The 22,763-nt window shown below is 38.4% G+C and overlaps 1 protein-coding gene across 8 annotated transcripts in view; it reads left to right on the top strand.

Moving 5' to 3' along the window:
• LOC133610724 (arf-GAP with dual PH domain-containing protein 1-like) overlaps positions 1–22,763 on the top strand; it is a 43,089-nt gene that overhangs the window by 13,278 nt on the left and 7,048 nt on the right. For 4 of the 8 annotated variants that reach the window (XM_061967273.1, XM_061967272.1, XM_061967275.1 and 1 more), the window contains exons 2-8: positions 649–776; positions 3,514–3,605; positions 6,932–7,014; positions 15,513–15,625; positions 15,719–15,865; positions 21,625–21,708; positions 22,214–22,276. In XM_061967273.1, the coding sequence (XP_061823257.1) occupies positions 649–776; positions 3,514–3,605; positions 6,932–7,014; positions 15,513–15,625; positions 15,719–15,865; positions 21,625–21,708; positions 22,214–22,276 (710 nt within the window). Of the gene's footprint in view, positions 1–648; positions 777–3,513; positions 3,606–6,931; positions 7,015–15,512; positions 15,866–21,624; positions 21,709–22,213; positions 22,277–22,763 lie in introns of all 8 variants that reach the window. The other 4 variants (XM_061967276.1, XM_061967271.1, XM_061967278.1 and 1 more) reach the window with 4 other exon arrangements.

Raw genomic sequence — 22,763 nt, forward strand, 5'->3', positions numbered from 1 at the left:
ACTGTACAGTACAACAATTGTACAGCTCTATATTGTATCTTAATAGCTTGGGCAAGTAAATGTACATTATGGTACAGTTGATTTATATCTGCAATCATAAGCGCAGTATAACTTTTTGTCAAGCATTCTCATCTCGCACATCCTGTCTCCAACACACTTTGACGTGGGCAGAAGCAAAGAACCTGTGATCCAGGGATTAAAGTGTACCTTTGCCACTCAACACCCACGGGTGCCGCTGTCTGTGTTGTGTCGTTCACAGAAAACATCTCTCTGACTGTTCGTGAGGCTGTCAGTTTTCTGAGAGCATTCTCAAAATGTGATGATCTAAATGCTAAATGCTTCAATGATTCCATCATTTCTTTGTGGGTTTGCAGAACATACGTCACAGTTGTGTGTTTTTAACAGTGATTTTGGCATGACCAAAATGGCATCTTCTTCTTCACTGTTGACAGTGTTGTGGTGTTTTTTCTCACAAATTCTGCAGAGTCACAAGTGACGTGCTTTAAAATTCACCATTTCCTCCTGTATCTTACTTTAATGTTCTCTCTTCTCCCCCAAACTTTACTCTCTCCTTCATCTCCCTTCTTGTTTATCTTCTGCAACCTCCTCCTCCTCCACCCATCCCTCTTCTTGTCTTCCATCCTGCAGAGCCGGACTGGGCATCACTGACTCTGGGTGTGTTTGTTTGTCAGGCCTGCTCGCTTCTTCACCGCAGCATCCCCCATATCAGCAGAGTCAAGTCGGTTCAAGACACGTGGGATGCGAGTGACGTGGAGGTGAGACTCTGATAGCAAGCATGTAGCAGGAGTGAAAATCCTCATTCAAAGGCAGTTTAAGAAAGTCTGCTAAGAGTGTAGATGAGGGATGAGATGTCATCAATACTGAATTGTCATGGTCTGTAGTGACACTCCATGTCACTTAGTACATACAGTAGCTAGTTATATATTATATATTGGGCAAAGTAAAAAGAAAATAGAAAATAACCCCAGAAATGCTGTTTGATTAGACTTAACTAATTCATCATAAAATAGAACAAAGAAAGAATGCACATTTCAAAACAAGGTTTCACAAATTGCTTTGTGTGAAGCACTTCCTGTGTATGTTTTGTTTTCTGGCTTCCTCCCACAGTTCACAAACATGCAGGTTAGGTTAACTCTAATTGGCCACTGGTGCCAATGTGAGTGTGAATGGTCGTTTGTTTTTAAATCCTCTTGAGAGCCGTCGTTCTCTGCAGTGGTTATTTGTGTTTTGCACCACAAGGCTCTTTTTTTCCAGAAATGTCTAATTTTGACAAAAGAAAATGACCACAAACTAATTTCCACTGCAAAGGACGCTGGTTTGTCAGGAGGGTATGTTTCATCCTTACCAGAACAAGGGGTCTACAAATGTATTCATTATTAAAAATGAATATACTTGCACGGATAAAATAGTATTGTTTTTTTACATGACCTTGACCTCTGTCCTCCGTCTAACATGGAGTCTTTATTCGTTATCATTGAGGGCCACATCACAGTTATGGCTGTCGTCAGAGGGCCACTTGTAACAATATATAAGAATTAATAAATTAGGGATGAGTTGCTTGATCAATGCGTCCGATTTTTCTTGAAAAAGTACGTGATCGCCATCGCTGATTAACGCCGATTCCTTCATTCCACACTCCATCCAGCTGTATAATCACTCGCCATACAGCAATAGATGACATCTGCCTATTACCTGACACCTGACATGTTAGCTACGTCTCTTTGTTTATAATGTTCATAATGTCTATTTTCCATTTCCTGCTGGATCTACTCTCTATTTTATGCTGCTGCTGTCACATATACTGTATATACTGTAATATTGTACATGGTCATTGGTATATATTGTTATAGGCATAATATAATATATCTGTATATATATTATTCTGTACACATATTATATATATATGCGTATATATGTTAGATTTTTTATCGCTATATTAATCTATTTATACCTGCATTGTCCTTTCCATCCTTACACTTTCCGTCATTGTAACTGAGCTACTGTGTTGAACAATTTCCCTTGTGGATCGTTAAAGTTTGTCTAAGTCTAAGTCTAAGTCTAATCATAAATGCCGATCATAAATTGTTGGTGGTTTTTGGATGGTTATTTATTTGGTTTTATGGACGGAATAGAGGACATCTCATTGGCTCCATTGTAAGCAGACTTTTATTTCCATTTATTTAAGAGTTAGAATGCATTAAAAAAAAATTGTTACAAATTCAGGGAATTATTCTCTGGACACAAGAGGACTTTGAGGGAAAAAAAGACAATTATTTAAATGAGTAGTAGATAGTAGTTTTTGATTGTGTTTAGATATTGCGGTCTATAGACATTGTTTTGCTCAAACAATTATAACATGTATGCAATAAAATAGAATAAAGAACTTGTTTGAATATTGTGTTGATATTTTTCAACTGTCAAAAGCACTCATCATAGTAAATAGAAAAAGATTACTGTTAATGCTTGTGATCGGTATTGATATTGGTACAGTCACGGCCGATCTAACTAATGAATGAAGGGTATCTAAATTGGCAGCATAAAACCCTAATTGGAACATCTCAAATATAAATGTATAAACACCTTATGATAATATTACACAATTGCCTTTGAATTTGATTATTATATTTTATCTGTACAAGTTGATGGATAATTTGCTTTGAAATTCCTTGTCAAGCAGATGTATAAGTATGTATCTTTACTTTAACAAAAACATATTTGGGATGTATGTTAATATAATATTTGTTGTATTATTAGATAAAAAGTCTAAAAATCATATGCAGTACAGTACATGTGTTTTTTTTCTGTCAAAATGGAAAGAACTTAAACATTCAGTTGAAAAGAAAAAGTGCTTTAATGATGCATATTTTCCAGGCTTTTGCAAAACAAATAAAATAATGTGGGCCTTGAGTTTGACACCTGTGCTCTATCAAGATGGGGGTTAATGGAACAGTTACACTTTCATTATTGGATGAATCCTTTTTATACATTAACATGTATATTTAATTGTAGCCTTAAGCCAACTGTATTGTGATGAAAGACATTGTTGCTTAAAGGTTTTGTTTAAACTTAAGTTAGGTCATCCACTATAGTAGATGTAGTCTCACTTCCCCCCCAAATTGTCATGTTACAAATTGTTATGGGGGGGAAGTGACACTAATGTGAGTCATGTGGAAAAACGGTAAATGATGGTAAAAGCAGAGCTAAAGGCCAGACAACTTTGCTTACACCATTTACATAGCAACAGGTTTATTATTGTGCTTGCAATGTTTAGTATCCTACTGATAGCTGATTATAACATGTTGCTGACCCTTCTGTACTACACATGACACACGGAACACTAGAACAACCTACACAACTATCTAACTTGTATTAAATTAAGCTTTTTCATTAATGTGTGCTATAGTAAATTAATGTGTTTATTTCATTATATAGGTACAGTAAATGTTGATGTTAACCCACGTCTAAGTTAAGTATTTTATTTCTGCCTTTCAGTTAATGGCTGCAATGGGAAACAATGTAGCTAAGGCCAAATATGAGCAAAAGGTTCCTGCTTTCTACTACAGACCAAAACACACTGACTGCAAGTAAGTATACTCAGAGTCAAACTTGTACAACTTCAAAATAAACCATGTGTGTTGATTGAAGGGCAGGGGTGTCGAAAGTGCAGCCTGGGCAAGTTCTTAAAGGGGAACATTATCACCAGACCTATGTAAGCGTAAATATATACCTTGATGTTACAGAAAAAAGACCATATATTTTTTTAACCGATTTCCGAACTCTAAATGGGTGAATTTTGGCGAATTAAACGCCTTTCTAATATTCGCTCTTGGAGCGATGACGTCACAACGTGGCGTCACATCGGGAAGCAATCCGCCATTTTCTCAAACACCGAGTCAAATCAGCTCTGTTATTTTCCGTTTTTTCGACTGTTTTCCGTACCTTGGAGACATCATGCCTCGTCGGTGTGTTATCGGAGGGTGTAACAACACGAACAGGGACGGATTCAAGTTGCACCAGTGGCCCAAAGATGCGAAAGTGGCAAGAAATTGGACGTTTGTTCCGCACACTTTACCGACGAAAGCTATACTACGACAGAGATGGCAAGAATGTGTGGATATCCTGCGACACTCAAAGCAGATGCATTTCCAACGATAAAGTCAAAGAAATCTGCCGCCAGACCCCCATTGAATCTGCCGGAGTGTGTGAGCAATTCAGGGACAAAGGACCTCGGTAGCACGGCAAGCAATGGCGGCAGTTTGTTCCCGCAGGCGAGCGAGCTAAACCCCCTATCGACCCTAGCTTCCCTGGCCTGCTGCCATCAACTCCAAAACTGGACAGATCAGCTTTCAGGAAAAGAGCGCAGATGAGGGTATGTCTACAGAATATATTAATTGATGAAAATTGGGCTGTCTGCACTCCCAAAGTGCATGTTGTTGCCAAATGTATTTCATATGCTATAAACCTAGTTCATAGTTGTTAGTTTCCTTTAATGCCAAACAAACACATACCAATCGTTGGTTAGAAGGCGATCGCCAAATTCGTCCTCGCTTTCTCCCGTGTCGCTGGCTGTCGTGTCGTTTTTGTCGGTTTCGCTTGCATACGGTTTAAACCGATATGGCTCAATAACTTCAGTTTCTTCTTCAATTTTGTTTTCGCTACCTGCCTCCACACTACAACCATCCGTTTCAATACATTCGTAATCTGTTGAATCGCTTAAGCCGCTGAAATCCGAGTCTGAATCCGAGCTAATGTCGCTATAGCTTACTGTTCTTTCCGCCATGTTTGTTTGTGTTGGCTTCACTATGTGACGTCACAGGAAAATGAACGGATGTTTATAACGATGGTTAAAATCAGGCACTTTGAAGCTTTTTTTTAGGGATATAGCGTGATGGGTAAAATTTTGAAAAACTCTTCGAAAAACATAATTAGCCACTGGGAACTGATTTTTAATGGTTTTAACCATTCTGAAATTGTGATAATGTTCCCCTTTAAGAATACATAAGCAATAAAACTACAACAACAAAATGTGAGAAAAAAGTTAAAATGTTGATACTAACAACACTAGTTACTAGAAAATCACTCACATAAGGCAAACATCTGCCTGGTCTTATATCTTAAATCGTAAAAAAAAAACCTTTAAAAAAATCCTTAATCCAGACGGTATTGCGGATCACCCCCAAAATCGAATAACCTGTTCTTTCCTGAAAACTTAATCGAAATATACCCATAACTTTTTTAACTATATTGCTAATTAACTAACAGACCCCAACGGACCCAGCGACTGATCCATAACCTCCTGGCAGAGGTAATTAATCCAAGCACAAATGAAATTGTCATGTCCGGGTGAATTTGTTTTGTTCGGCTGTTGCTTCCAAACAGGCAGAAACAGGGTTCATTCTTTGTATCGGAGTAAACCATCTTGTCAGTCATCCACTCTCTTTGTGTTTAGGCTAGTGGCCCCGCCTCCACCCACAGGGTCATTTAGCCTTGCAATGTAAATGTAAGGTATCCTAGTAGAAATTATCTGGCTCAGGCCCATGATCTGTTCCTTATCCCACTTCAGACATTTCCTGAAAGTTTTGTTAACTAAATAACTAACTAACTAACTGACAGACAAACCTTGGCAATTACATAACCTACTAGAAGAGGTAAAACATAAAATAATATTCTTTGTCACCCACAACACGATACAGCCTGGTTTATGTACATTATGACTTGTTAGCATATATACATTTGATTGGTTTAAGTCTTTTTAGATCATAATCGTATACCTACCCTCAACATTTTATTTCCCAGTATGTAGCCCTCGGTGGAAAAAAGTTTGGACACCCCTGCTGTTGGATGCCAAACTTCTGAATTACTATGTTCTGTTCATTAATATTCCCCAGATATTGGTCTTTTTGAGTAAAATAGTGATGCTGATGGCATTGGTGGTCCTTCTGTGTTGCGTTGGAGCCGAACCGCCACCCCCTGACCAATTGCAACAGAGTCGGTAAAGCAGCATTTAGGCCAAGAGGAGAAGATTGCAGATTTAGCTTGTACACAACTTGAGATACAGTATATGCAGTATTTTATAAAAAATAATCTTACCTTTGTGCTCCAAGGGAATCCAGTATTATTTTAAAAGCCCCTGATATGAGCTAGATAGGGCTCCTTTAATGAAGGGAGGTTGAACAAATGAAGGAGAGATAAGGTCGTATAAGGAGGCAGATCGTCGGCATGGCGACGAGATTATAATTAATTTTATCAGTTGCAATACAGTCTGAAATTTCACTGAATTGCTGAACATTGTTTATTTGAATGCCACTGATGAGTGAGAACTAGTCTTGAGGCTATTTTATGATTCAAGTTAATGGATGAGGGGAGCACGGTGTAACAAGTGGTTAGTGCGTGTGCCTCACAATACGAAGGTCCTGGGTTCGATCCTGGGCTTGGGATCTTTCTGTGTGGAGTTTGCATGTTCTCCCCGTGACTGCGAGGGTTCCCTCCGGATACTCCGGATTCTGACATCAGTACTTACTCAGTTTATAATGTGGAACTTTCCTTTATTGATGACATCATAGGTCCAATCAATATTACCATATATTATTTAAAGGTCAACAATAATAGCACAACCAACTCACAGAAATGTCCTTTGTCATGGTTGTTCAAGAAAAAAATTGCGAATTAGAGGGACATAAACATAAAAATTCCTTGTTACAATTCTTTAATCAACAATTGTCTTATAAATGTATTTTCCGTATGATTCCAACCAAATTTTTATTTGCACATACATGTTTATACAGTTGAGAACTCTGAAATGAGGCTCTTTCCTCTCCGCTTTATGCGCAGGCAAGCTGTACCTCTTTGTTCACTGCACTGAAGGTTTAGTGCAATATGCTCATTGTGAGTGTTTTCATTGTGTTCACAGGCTTCTGAGAGAGCAGTGGATCAGAGCCAAGTACGAGAGGAATGAATTTGAGTTCATTGAGAAGCAGGAACCTTACTCCGCAGGTATGGGAAATTACCGCTTTGAGCAGATGCATGACACACATCTGTACAATGGAGCATTTAGTTAAAACACACAATGTCCTTACATCGAAGCTAGTATACATTTAGTTAAAATTATCCTCTAATGCTGAGAACATTGGCACTTATTTTATTGTTGTAGACTTAAAAATGATGCCGACAGTGGGCCCCATTCACCGATAAGTTCCTAACTTTTCCTATTATCTTTATTCCTGAGTGATTTCTTAAGAGGAGTCCATTCAAATTCATGACGTGTTCTTAAACGGCCAAATTGGTCCCACCTGCTGTTCTTAAGTTGCTGAATGCCAAATGGTTAGCGCGTGCATGTCTATCATAATTTGCATATAAACACGCCCTCATTTCCCCAATATGCATATGTAAACACGCTTAATTCCGTAATTCGCATAGGTAAAAGCCCTTAATTCCCCATATAAGGGCACAATTCCGGCGTAAAAGCCGAACATCAAACACACGGAGAAAACACAAACAAATTACAGACGAGAAATTTGTATTATCCCGCGGGGGAAATACATAATGTCAAAACGGTAGTTTAAGAAAGGGGGGACTGCTGAGGTACCCTAAAGTGTTAAAATAAATATTTGTCACTTCGGGCAAATAGGTCTACATGGTCGTGAAATATGCGCTCCCTCCCAGTGCACGATCTGCGGCATCTTGCAGTAGCAGCAAAAGCATTGCCATTGTTGTGTGTGTGTGTGTGTGTGTGTGTGTGTGTGTGTGTGTGTGTGTGTGTGTGTGTGTGTGTGTGTGTGTGTGTGTGTGTGTGTGTGTGTGTGTGTGTGTGTGTGTGTGTGTGTGTGTGTGTGTGTTGCTCATTTTGCTATATGTCTGTCTGTCTGTCTGTCTGTCCGTCTTATCTATCTATCTATCTATCTATCTATCTATCTATGATATTAATTTAACATTAGACAATAGAAGTAAGGGAACTTGTCACACTTAAGAACAAATAGGCTACCCTAAGATTGCTCTGGAGCACTCGTAGATTTTGTTCTTACCTACGAACAAATACCAGCTAAGAAAACATTGGTGAATACAAAAATCTCCTTAAAAACATCAAAAGTGGGCCTAAGAACAAAATTTGTTCTTAAGAACGGTTGCTGAATGGGGCCCAGTAAATGTATAATTCCCTCCAAAACTGACAGAGTCGTGATTTTAGGCATGTTTCAGCACATTTTGGAATGTCCACTTTTAGTTCCAAAATTAGGGCGGGTCTGCGTCAGCCTGCACCAGTTTGCTGACATCACCTAAAGAAGGCGAGAAGCCATTTAATATTGCATACAGTAGAGCTGGGCAATATGGACCAAAACTGATATCCCAGTTTTTTCAGCCCGAATGGCGATATACGGTATATACCGGTATTTTCAACAAATGAGCGAAGTGTTGAACAATTTCCCTTGTGGATCATTAAAGTTTGTCTAAGTCTAAGTCTAAGTGCTTAAGGTTGCCTCAGTGTTTTATGGCTATATAACCAGTGTTGAGAGTACTCAGATTATTGTTGTTGTCAGTAGTAACATAACATGTTGCTTATTTTTATAAAGTAATTAGTTAGCTGTTACTATGTCAAAGCAGTTTTCGTTAATTGTGTTCATTAACATTAGGTTTACAGCCTCACACTTGTGCGCGGGCATATAGAGCTTCTACTTGCTCACGGCGGTGAAGGTTGCCGGCTATTAAGTTTGAAACTGTCCTTGTCACTCGCACTGTAGTTGCAATAAATGTGCTGAGTATCAGAAACGTAATGTCCTTCACTGTATGTAACATACGAAGATTGACAACAATAACAAACCTTGAAACCTTGAAGATGCTTTGACAAGACTTGATGTTGTGTAACTGCTGATTTTGTAAGTATTATACTCCATTGTGTATAATGTATGCCTGTAATTGTTTCTTCATGTGTATAAAAACTAAATACATCCATCCATCCAGATTCCAAAGTATCAAAAATAGGAATTTTGGGGTCTTTTAATGGGTGCAGTTTGGCATTTGCTAGGTTTTTTTTTAAGTAACCCTACAAAATGAATGGATCTACTGTAGTATACTGTATATGAGGATTCCACAACCTTTTTTCCACCAGGGATCGGTTTATTGTATGCATTATTTTCACGGCTTTCTGCGTGTGGCAGATTAAAACAGCAAAAAAATTAGCCTTTGGCTACAATCTGGCAAATTAACATTTAAGATTAACATTAACATGTCCATTAATGTGCATTGTCCCATGTACTATAACAAATGAGTTGTAATATACATCTATTAACAAGCTTATTGGTGTGTTTAGTGGGGCAGGCAAAAGTTAAGTCGGAGAAAATGCGGTAGTTTATAAATTAATTATTATAGCAAATGCGTCATGGACCAGTACTGGTCCCCAAACCGGTGGTTGGGGACCACTGCTGTAAATTATTATATTATAGCCTGTGTATTTGTCGTTGTTTTCTGTCAGAAATGTTATGGACACTACCTGTTTGTGTTTGTATGAAATAAATGTACTGGCAAACTCCTCAATATTTGTTTTTTTCCTGTTTTGTTTTTCTTTTCTTGTTTTGTGTCACTCCTCAAACCACCATAAAAATAATCATGAATTAATTAAAGGCAAATAGTGTAGATAAAATACTTGTCACAGTCATATCCTTTAATAGTTATCATATTCATAAATAGAAGTATTTCAACCTGGATTTGAACATTGCCAAAGTTGAGGCCTCATTCACACTTCCTGGAAGACTGTTCTTGATTTTAGTAGCATACAACTGAAACACAGCCCCACTATGTTGTGTCTTGATTCTGGGGCACCAGCAAGAGACCACTTCCTGAGATGGTTCATATGACTCCAACTTGTCAGAGATGTACTTTGGTGCAAGATCATGAAAAGACTTGAACACAAGCAGATCTGTTTGAAAGTCTATTCTCTGAGCAACAGAAAGCCAGGGCAGTGGCTTCCAATATGATCATAGTTCCTGGTTTTAGTCAGGACTCGAGCAGCAGCATTCTGGATGTACTGGAGCTGCTTTACAGCTTGTTTAAATGACCCAGTGGGAAGGCCATTACAGCAATTTAGTCTGCTGCAGACTAAGGCATTGATTAGTCTCTGTGAATCTGCTTTAGACATTATTCCTTTGATTTTGGCTATGTTTTAGGTGCAAAAAGCTGCTGATGTTATTGATTTATTGTGGCTGTTAATGTTCAAGTCTGAGTCCATTAATTATTACCCCTAGATTTCTAACCTGATTATTCATTTTCAGAGAGAGGGTTTCAAGGTGACTGAAAACAAATGATCCTTGCTTTTGTGGGCCACAGATAATTATTTCAGTATTGTCTGAGTTTAGCTGAAGAAAATTGTTTTGCATCCACACACTGATCTGTTCCATGCAGTGACAGAGTAAATCAACATGCTAAGTGTCATCTGAAAAGACACCTTGTAGTTGTGTATTAGCTGACCTAAAGGCAGCATGTACAAATTGACCCCTGAGGAACCCCACATGTCATAGGCTATTTGGTCAGAGACAGTTCCTAGTTCCAACAAAGCACATCCTGTACTCAAGATAGGAGTTGAACCAGTTAAGAGCAAATCTGGATATTTCTAACCTGTGTTTTAAGATAGTATGGTCAACTGTGTCAAAGGCTGCGTTCACGTCCAGCAGAACTAACACTGAGACTTTGGTTGCGTGTGTTTATCCGGATATCGTTTGTCAACTTGATCAGAGTTGTTTCAGTGTTATGGTAGGGCCCCAAGTCTAATTTGAAACTATCAAACACATTGTTAGACAGTAGAAAGTCACTAAGATGTTGGTATACAACATTTTCCAAGATTGTTCCCCAAAATGGCAGCTTTGATATGGATCGACAGTTGTTCAGTAATGTGGCATCAAGACAACTCTTCTTTTGCTTATGACAGCTGTTTTTAAGGCCTTTGGAAATGTTCCAGTCTGAAGTGAGATGTAAACTAGATGAGCCAATTGTGGTAGCAAACTGCTCAGCACAGACTTTAGAAATCTACTGGGTCACTCAAGGCAGCATGTTGATGTATACTTCATCATACTTAAAAGATTTACAGATACCACTTCTGCTCTGCAAGCAATGTGTGTTGCGATAAAGATATCTACTATAAAACGTTGTTGTCTTATGGTGCGTTCCATTCGTACTGAGAGGTCAAAATTTCAGTTTCTAGCCAAAATTTCAACTAGAACGCCCCTTGAGGTCAGATTTGGTTTCAAAGATCGCTGCTATGGATGTAAACAATGATATCCGCTTTTATACTGTATGTCCGTTATTAGCATTTGTTTTGTTTTTGTCGCAGTGAATCAGCCATATACAATCCATTGTTGTACATTATATATATATATATATATATATAGAGTGTAAACTACATTTACTTAATGTGGTATGTATGTTCTACATCGCTAGCAATAGCGTCCGTGTTTCCTCTTCATCCACAGTGTTTGAAGGTTCGAGAAAGAGTGCATATTTTCCCATAACTTGTCTATATTCAGACAAGGCAAGTGCAAACATAACTTTTGTGGATATGGCCATCTCAAAACTGGAACACTCACAAACCGGCTGCGATGCAATTCCTAGCTCCGACTTCCAACTTCAGCATAAAAGTTCTATTATTTTGAGAGGAAAACAGAGGCATCTCTTTGAGGTGTGGCATCTAATAATTCAAGTGAACGATGCAAACTGCCATTGATTGTGCATGGGATACAGTACATTAGAGTGTAGGCCATTACTTGAGGAAACGTGATAAATCCTGCTGCACTGCCACGTGATATTCAATTTAAAAGCATACCTTTTATAAAGATAACAATTCCCCACTTAGAATGACATTGTCAGAAGGCTATCACTTTTACGATTACAGTGTTGTGTTTAAAGTGATATACAACTGCACAGCATCATACTGGGAGGTGTTTCTAATGTTTTGCCTCTCTCACAACCAAGAGTGTCTGAAAGGAGCATGCGTGGTAGCATCCATTTTCTCATTGGATTTGCAGTGACCTCACCCATTTTTTATTACAGTGGAAACCTATCTGCACACACACACACACACACACAACCACACACATACACAGATGCACCCTGTCTGCGATGAAGAAAGCTTGATAGAATGACTCATAAGAAACACACTGTCTGCGTGTGTGTTTCAAGACTGATTGAGATGTATTATTGGCAGTAACTTGGCCGCAGTGGTTGGCCATGTCAGCATTGATTGGGAATGCAGAGCAAGGAAGAAGGGAACAGTGTACCGGGAAGGAGTCATGGGTGGGGACAATGGGGTCTATTGATTAGTGAGGCAATGCCAAATACGGAGCGCACCCACTGACAGACACACACATACAGTAAAATAAGCGCTGAGGACAATTGGACAAAAAAGTATGGAGTGAAATCACTGCCAAAACTCCACAAACTCAAAAATATGCTTTACAAACTAAAAATGTTTCCCACACTCAAACAATGGTTTCACAAACTGAAAGAAATGTTTCACAAACTGAAAAAAAAAGTTTCACAAACACACTAAAGATAAGGACAATGGAAAACAGCAAAGAGAGAGAATGGAAGACATGCAATTAACATATTACAATATAACATTGGTGATGCATGTTTTTTACGGCCCCAGCCACCCACAGAGCTCAACCCAAAACAGCGGATGCGGTGCCTAGGGAACAAGGGACCACCGGCCCTATGCAGGCAGGTCGGCCAGTGACAGGACCCGGTTCTAAAATTGTTCTTTGAGTGCAATAAGAATCACATGTTAAAGTTAAAGTTAAAGTACCAATGATAGTCACACACACTCTAGGCGTGGTGAAATTAACCTCTGCATTTGACCCATCCCATTGTTCCACCCCCTGGGAGTAAGGGGAGCAGTGAGCAGCAGCGGTGGCTGCGCCTGGGAATCATTTTTGGTGATATAGCCCCCAATTCCAACCCTTGATGTTGAGCGTCAAGCAAGGAAGTAATGGGTCCCATTTTTATAGTCTTTGGTATGACTCGGCCGGGGTTTGAACTCACGACCTACCGATCTAAGGGCGGACACTCTAACCACTAGGTCTGAGTAGGTTTAATGTATCGTAAGATTTAAAAAACAAAATGAAGCCAAAAATTTAATTTTTTCATAATCCCCTTTAGTTTGAAAAGTATCGAAATACATTTTGGTACTGGTACCAACATATTGGTATAGGGACAACCCTAGTTTCATTTAAAGTTAAAGTACCAGAGATTGTCACACACACTAGGTGTGGTGAAATGTGTCCTCTGCATTCGACTCATCCCCTTGTTCACCCCCTGGGAGGTGAGGGGAGCAGTGGGCAGCAGCGGTGCCGCGCCCGGGAATCATTTTTGGTGATTTAACCCCCAATTCCAACCCTTGATGCTGAGTGCCAAGCAGGGAGGTAATGGGTCCCATTTTTATAGTCTTTGGTATGACTCGGCCGGGATTTGAACTCACAACCTACCGATCTCAGGGCGGACACTCATTTTTTCTTCTTCTTTCTATCCCATCCTGCTCTGGCCCGGCTGTGCCAAACATTAACAATACATTTAATACAGTCAGATACAAATAAGACAACAAGAGAAGTATCCCACACTACTCTTTTGTAAAGTAAATATGTACAGCAGATATGGGTATCTAAAATATAATTTGCCTGAGTGGCTGGACAGGACATGTATAAAACAAAAAAAATACAAGAAAAGAAAAAGGGAACACCACACCATGCAGAAACGCAACACGAAACTGTGAATAAAATTAAAATGCAAATACAGCTTTAGCACTTTAGTCGTAATTTTTGCGCTTAAGAAACTTTGCTATGACTTAAGCTTCAAACTTCTTCTGTTTGTTTGATATTGTCATTACTGCCACAATGCTGGGAAAGTGTAATACAACTGAGTACCTCTGCAACCCATGCGACCTCAGCTGAGGAACAGAAATTTTCGCAGCCCAACAATGAGCCCCGGCCCTATTATTAAAGGGGAACTGCACTTTTTGGGGATAATTTTACCTATCGTTCACAATCATTATATAGACAAGACGACGGATGTAATTTTTTTAAACCAACATAAATAAAAGTACGCTTACAATGGAGCCAATGGGCAGTCCTCTATTCCACCCATAAAACCCAATACATAACCATCCAAAAAGTGCCTACAATACTCCATTTACATTTCATGACTTGAATATTAAGCAAGTATTAGTGATATTGTTATTAAAAGCGCTAACACAGACTATTTATAGCAGTGATCACTAGCTTCTGTGCAATGTTTACATCACCAGCTGGTGAACTGCTTTCTCGCTTCGGAGCTTGTGGAAGTTTATTCTAGATTATAAATCATGCCTCTCAGCTAGATAATTGAAGGATGGGGACATACTCCAACAAGTTGGTACACTTTGACAGCCAATTTAGACTCGGTAATGGTGACAACGACACAAAAAGACACTTGGTTCCACCTTATTTTCTTTGCGAGGATTATGAGTCATTCTTCATTTAAATGAGAATATAACAAGATTCGAGCAGTTGGCATCCTAATGACCGCAGACATTGTAGAGTAAGTGATGCTTTATTATGTTTGTTGGCTCTCATAAAGTCTGCAGTGAGTAATAATCTGTGATGTCGAAAGAAAAATAAATACGTGAATATTAAATGTTATTATCAATGTGCCCGTTACTACATTACATATATACTTACATCATGTATATAAAACCTTAATTGAGGTGTTTGGATGTCTTTTTAAGGGATTTTTATGCAGAATAGAGCGGCTCTCATAGGCTTCATTGTATGCAGACTTTTGATTGCATTTATTTACTAGTCAGAAAGCATAATAAAATAAAAACATATGCTCTTGCGAATGATAGGCAAAATTCCCCCAAAATTTGCAGTTCCCCTTTGAGGCACCCAGATTATTACTGGAACATTATTTTAACATTATTTAACAAGACAATCAATGTTTTTGTTCCCAAAACTATCCAAAATTATAAAGGAGATGCATTATAACCACATTTTTCTGCTCTTTTTATGCGCTGGTTGAGCTCACAAATTCCTCATATCACATACAGTACTTGTTGTGGTATTACAACATATGTGCACTATTAAACCTGTTTTATAGGACTTATGATCACCCTAGCCTCTAGAATCATTGTTTTCATTATTTTACCACCTGATTGTGTAGCTACAGTCCAGCAGGCTATATTAAGACACAGATTAGAAAGCAAAGACGTCATTGCACGGCAGAAATAGAAGTAAAACAAGAAAAGGAGACAGTATTGTCTGAGCCTTTGGCCAAAATAGAGGGAACAGGAAGATTATGTGCTAAAAATAGAGGAGAATATTATTAACAGAAATTGATCTAGGACAGAGACTGTGTACTGCTCTTCCGTCCACATTCTGCCCTTTTGTTTTCTCTCTCTCTTCAGGCACCAGATGTCACTGGCACTGTTAAAATGTTCCCCCAGTCTCTCTTGCTCAAACACATTTCTTTTTACCACTCAGGATACCGTGAAGGGTTTCTATGGAAACGAGGAAGGGACAACGGTCAGTTCCTCAGCCGAAAGTTCATCCTGTCCGAGAGGGAGGGGGCTCTCAAATACTTCAACAAGCATGATGTGAGCACTATTCGACTGGTAGTGATAAACACATGCATGTTTTGTAGTAACACTTTTTACAGCGTCGTCTTGTCTATGTTGCCCCCATTCAAGGCCAGGGATCCTAAGGCAGTTATGAAAATTGAAACCCTCAACGCTACCTTCCAACCAGCCAAGATTGGCAACCCGTGCGGCCTGCAGATCACCTACCTGAAAGACAACAGCACAAGGAACATCTTTGTCTACCACAGTGATGCTAAGGTGTTCTGCAGCAAACATACACATGGCTCAATTTAGCACAGCGGAAGGAGTGTGTTTTGGCCTGAATGGCATTTTACTGAAAAAGGAACTGATAAAACTTGTAAACAAGTATGGTACTATACAAATACATAATATATTGCACTGCTTTGCTTCATCACCTATAACACATGTTTTTTTAAGGTTTGTTAAACATATATTGACTTTCACACTAGAATGGGTTTCACATCTATAACCCTTGTGCTTAATATTGACATTACACATTTACTGTTAGGATCCAAAAGTGACACGCTCATAAAAGTTTCATGAATCTTTTTTTTCTTACACTAAATGCTTGAAACTTTTGAACAACTTCAGGACCTGTCCATTGATATAAGGGTGTTTATTATTTGTTATGGTTTTCTTGAGGCTTTATGGCACTTTTGTCAAAAATAACTGTTTTTATAATGGAGAAAATGCTAAACATGCAATATTTTCTAAAAAATAAAAAAATTAAAAAAAAAGCTGCAGAGTGCAACATTTGAGGCTGTATAATTACAACATTTGTTTATTCATGACATTAAACAAAAACATATTATTTTTACAGTGAGCTGGAATGAGAGAAAATGCAGGCAGGACTCGGATGAGTTTGTTGAGTTTATATATACTTTATCTGCCGTGTTATATATAACTACCCAATATTTTCATTGCATTTCAGCGGTTTGATGGCAGTTTAACCCATTTATGCTAATCAAACCTCTGAGTATTATGCTCATTTTTTTTGGCGCCATCTAGTTGTTAAAGACCGCAATTACACCAAAACAATATTTGCTTGTTTTTCAATCGGCAAAAATGAGATTCATTTTGTTTTCATGGAAAAGCATAGTATTATACTACGATTACATCCTGTTATAATGGAAGTCAATAGGCAATTTTCCACTAAAAGTTAAGCAACTTTTTGTTCCTGGAACCTCTAGTTCCTTGAACTAGAGCTTCTTCTAGAAATGTGTGGTTTGTATTTCCACCGCATTTCACAGTTTAGGGTAGTTTATACAAATCAGACTGATGACGTATGGAGGGGTGGTTTACTATATTTCCACACTGATACCATTGATTGATTGATTGAAACTTTTATTAGTAGATTGCACAGTGCAGTACATGATCCGTACAATTGACCACTAAATGGTAACACCCGAATAAGTTTTTCAACTTGTTTAAGTTGGGGTCCACTTAAATTGATTCATGATACAGATATATACTATCATCATAATACAGTCATCACACAAGATAATCATCAGAGTATGTACATTGAATTATTTACATTATTTACAATCCGGGGTGTGGGGTGTGGAGGGGGGGGGGTTAGGTTTGGTTGGTATCAACACTTCAGTCATCAACACTTGCATCATCAGAGAAATGGACATTGGAACAGTGTAGGACTGACTTGGTAGGATATGTACAGCAAGTAGTGGACATAGAGAGAGAGATCAGAAAGCATAAGAATAAATATCTACATTTGATTATTTACATTTGATTATTTACAATCTGGGGAGGTAGGATGTGGAAGGGAGGGTGTTAGTTTAGGGTTGAAGTTGCCTGGAGGTGTTCTTTTAGTGCGGTTTTGAAGGAGGATAGAGATGCCCTTTCTTTTACACCTGTTGGGAGTGCATTCCATATTGATGTGGCATAGAAAGAGAATGAGTTAAGACCTTTGTTAGATCGGAATCTGGATTTAACGTGGTTAGTGGAGCTCCCCCTGGTGTTGTGGTTATGGCGGTCATTTACTTTAAGGAAGTAGTTTGGCATGTACTTTGGTATCAGGGAGGTGTAGCGGATTTTATAGACTAAATAAACAGACAATATTAGGTCACAGTTCTTTTACTAACAACAAGTAAGTAAATGAAATACAAAGCAATCATATACAAAACAATATGATGCATACAATAGTGTGCCGAACTGTTCATAAAAAGTCAGACTTTTGTCCGCAATGTCCAACAGTCAGAAAGTCGTCTTCTCAGCAAATGATACATTTACGTATGAGGGTCAGTCGATTCCTATTGGTCCATTTCAGCTGTAAATAACAATATATAAATAGTAAATGTCAGGGTTTATCTCATGCCGACAACATGAACACGTCAGCTTGAGCATTAGCATTCTGTGCACTCGGGTTGAAGCTAATACACAAATGGATTGTGACTGACTACTTTTACAACATTTGATAGAGTAAATAGTTAATATTTGATGTTATTTACCTTTGTTCCACTTGTGTGCTGCCTCCTTTTACCCCACATTTATCCAATGAAGTCAGAGTAGTAAGCAGCTGAGGTCGCCACTTCGAGTACGGCTTCATACTCCTCTATAAATACGTTTAAAAGAGTCCGTCCACATCTTGGAGCTTCGCCTATCTAAATGAAGTTTGTAAAAAAAATAATAAACAACAATAAACTGCATGTAGTTTAAAGACTACGGCTGAGTAAATACATTCCAAAATAGTTCCAATGATCAGCGTTCTTCAGCACAAAGATGCTGCACAAAAGTTCCTGCAAGTCAAAAATTCCTTACGTTTTCTTTCTCTTTCAAGTTTGTTGAAATAGAATATATATATATTTATATATAAATGTATGTATATATATATATATATATATATTTATATATATATATATATATATATATATATATATATATATATATATATATATATATGTCTTAATAAGGTTATCCAAAAAATAGTGCTCGATACCGTAGTAGAGCGCAATATATGTATGTGTGGGAAAAAAAATCACAAGACTACTTCATCTCTACAGGCCTGTTTCATGAGGGGGTTCCCTCAATCATCAGGAGATTTTAATGGGAGCATTCACATACCATGGTTTATATAGGGCACAGAGTGGGTAGGTACAGGCTGGCGTAGGGGTGTGGTGATTGGCTCATGTGTTACCTAGGAGGTGTTTCCGTCTGTGGCGGCATGCTGATACAATTTCGCTGCGCTTGTTGAGGGATGACAGGTCTGGACGGTATATTATAAACAGTTTCTCTTTCAAGCATAGGTTGCATCTTTTATTACCACTATTGTAAGGTGTGCTGGATGCAAGAATTTGCCATGTTATTGAATATTCAACATTATTGTCTTTGAGGTCCCAAATGTGTTTGCTGAGTTCTGTGGTATTCCGCAGGTTTTGGTTCCTGAAAGAAGCCTTGTGATTGTTCCATCTGGTTTTAAACTCTCCCTCGGTTAATCCTACATATGTGTCGGATGTGTTAATGTCCTTGCGTGTTACCTTAGACATGAGCCAATCACCACGCCCCTACACCAGCCTGTACCCACCCACTCTGTGCCCTATACAAACCATGGTATGTGAATGCTCCCATTAAAATCTCCTGATGATTGAGGGAACCCCCTCATGAAACAGGCCTGTAGAGATGAAGTAGTCTTGTGATTTTGTTTTCCCACACATACATATATATATATATATATATATATATATGTATGTCCCTTTTGGGGTCGCGTTCGGGCGGAAGGCGGGTTACACCCTGGACAAGTCACCACCTCATCATATATATATATATATATATATATATATATATATATATATATATATATATAATTGAAATACCCAAGAAATAAGAAATAATCAAGTTGTCTAGCATTCTGTAAATGACAGTCCTGTGTTCGAAAAATAAGTTATAGGAACTATGTTTAACCAATCAGCTTTCGACAGCAGAGCCCGCCTCCGGTAAGGTTTCAGGAACATTCCAGAAGTCCCACCGAGTTGGCAGGAACTCTGAAAAAAATCCTGAAGAACTATATCTTCCCAGGTAGTTTTTGGTGGAAAGACAGGGGGAAATGGGAAAGTTCCTATAAAAGTTCCTGCGGTGGAAACCAGCCTATTGGGGCTGAAACGTGTGTATTTGTTTGCATCATATTCTAAAAATGTTGCAATTAAAACCACAATGCATTTTATTTTATTTTATTTTAAAACATTCACCGCTAACTTTCAAACTGAACCATCATATCACATAAGGAACACATGTAATGTCCCTTTTGGGGTACTAGGGTTGCACAAGCGTCCCTGTGACAATTTCTTAAATTGTGGCCCTTGGTGGGAAAGTCTGGACAGTCCTGATCTGTGGGGTTTTTAACTCAAATGGAGAGAGAGGTTTAATCCACAATGAAAATATTAGACCAAAGAGAGAGGCAGATATAGTTAGTGCCATACACACACACTTGGTATGTTTACATGTACTAGAACAGTGGTCCCCAACCTTTTTGTAGCTGCGGACCGGTCAACGCTTGAAAATTTGTCCCACAGACCGGGGGGGTATTTTTATTTATTTATTTATTTATTTTGTTATAAAGAAATACAATCATGTGTGCTTACGGACTGTATCCGTGCAGACTGTATTGATCTATTTTGATATATAATGTATATATTGTGTCTTTTATGTTGATTTAATTAAAAAAATAAAAAATATTTTTATTTTTATTATTTTTTTTACATTTCTTGTGCGGCCCCGTACCAATCGGTCCACGGACCGGTACCGGGCCGCGGCCCGGTGGTTGGGGACCACTGTACTAGAAAACAAATGATTGCATGGATTTGGTTGGACCCAGCTTTTTAAACACATGTAAAAACCTTAATTATGTTTTCAACTTTTAAAGATGGGATTAACATATCCAAAACATGTCTAGATAACCCCCCCACCCGCCCATAAATAATTAAATTAAATTAGATTAAAAAACGGGCAGCACGGTGGAAGAGGGGTTAGTGTGTCTGCCTCACAATACGAAGGTCGTGAGTTCAATCCCGGGCTCGGGATCTTTCTGTGTGGAGTTTGCATGTTCTTCCCGTGACTGCGTGGGTTCCCTCCGGGTACTCCGGCTTCCTCCCACCTCCAAAGACATGCACCTGGGGATAGGTTGATTGGCAACACTAAATTGGCCCTAGTGTGTGAATGTGAGTGTGAATGTTGTCTGTCTATCTGTGTTGGACCTGCGATGAGGTGGCGACTTGTCCAGGGTGTACCCCGCCTTCCGCCCGATTGTAACTGAGATAGGCTCCAGAGCCCCCCGCGACCCCGAAGGGAATAAGCGGTAGAAAATGGATGGATGGATGGAATAAATTAAAATACTTTTTTTTTTTTTCAAAGAAACCGCCAAAAAAATTTATACAAATTAGCCAGAATCATCACATAACCTGTCATTAGAAACTTAACTATGAGTGTTAATACGTCAGGTTTCCCTTCGAATTGTAAAGTAAAGATTAGTTGAATCACGTAGGTTTATACAAATCGTAATAATACATCTTTATTAATTATGCTTATATTATTGTTAGTTGATTTCCTGGAGGTCAAGTCTTCCCCTGTCTTTAAAAATTAGTGACACCGCTAATTGTAACTTTAATTGAGGGTCTATAAATGCCCCACTGTTGGGGCCCCGGTACAACATCCCCAATTAAAGTAAAACTGCTCTTTTTTTTAGAATTTTGCCTATCATTCACAACCCTAATGAGAGACAAGAATACATATTTATTTTTTATGCATTATATCTCTTAAATAAACATTAATAAAAGTCAGCTAACAATAGAGCGAGTGAGAATCATGACATCATGACATCTATTGCGGCCATAAAACCTAAGTAGTGACACATTCAGTTCATTGACTTCATTGAACCTGCTTTCGAGGTATCGACCTCGCTGCAGCATCCTCATAGATCATGCAAAATATATTTTAAAGCTTCAACATAAAAATATGTTCATCTTTATATGCCTTTTTTTTTTCAACAGGAAATGGTAGACTGGTTCAATGCAATCCGAGCGGCCAGGTTCCACTATCTACAAGTGGCCTACCCTGGAGCGAGTGATGAAGAGGTTAGGATGCAGGACTAAATTAACCTTAATGCTCTACTTCAGTCATTCTTAAACTGTGGTACGCGAGCTCCATCTAACAGTAAACCAAAGAATCACTTGACTACATTACAGTGTTTTATTTTCCTATATTCAAACACAGTGTTACTGTTCAAGCTGTGTGTAATGTTACAGTGGCCAAAAATATTACCTATACTGGTTAATTAAAACCTCTGCCTTGTTTTTTATGAATACTTAGGCCTGTTACGCTACTGTATTTTAAAGTTGGTCATCATAGTGGTACATGGAGAGCCAAGTTTTTTCTGAGGTGGTACTTGGTGAGAAAAGTTTGAGAACCACTGCTCTACTTTTTATGTTTGAGTGTACATTTTACCTCTTACTCACCCTCCAAGATTTTAAAACTTTTCAAAGCTGCCCTTTTAATTATGTATTAATATAATTGCTCTTTGTTTTAACAAAGATTTTTAATTCATGCTTTTATTTTTTTTATTTTTTTTGTGATCTTCAGCTGGTGCCCAAATTGACCCGAAACTTCATGAGGGAAGGTTTCATGGAGAAAACAGGTCCAAAGGTGTGTATAGTATTTAGTTACCATTGTCGTTTTTTACTATATAACCTTGGTGAGCTACTCACTCGAAGTTGATCAAGCTGTAGCGCAGGGGTAGGGAACCTATGGCTCTAGAGCCAGATGTGGCTCTTTTGATGACTGCATCTGGCTCTCAGATCCATCTTAGCTGACACTGCTTAACACGATTGATTGATTGATTGATTGATTGATTGATTGAGACTTTTATTAGTGGGTTGCACAGTGAAGTACATATTCCGTACAATTGACCACTAAATGGTAACACCCGAATACATTTTTCAGCTTGTTTAAGTCGGGGTCCACTTAAATTGATTCATGATACAGATATATACTATCAGATATATACTATCATAATAATACAGTCATCACACAAGATCATCACATTGAATTATTTACATTATTTACAATCTGGGGTGTGGAGGGGGGCGGGGGTGGTTGGGTTTGGTTGTTATCATCAGTCATCAACAATTGA

Source organism: Nerophis lumbriciformis, linkage group LG11 (assembly GCF_033978685.3).
Source record: "Nerophis lumbriciformis linkage group LG11, RoL_Nlum_v2.1, whole genome shotgun sequence".
In the NCBI taxonomy this organism is placed as follows: Eukaryota; Metazoa; Chordata; class Actinopteri; order Syngnathiformes; family Syngnathidae; genus Nerophis; species Nerophis lumbriciformis.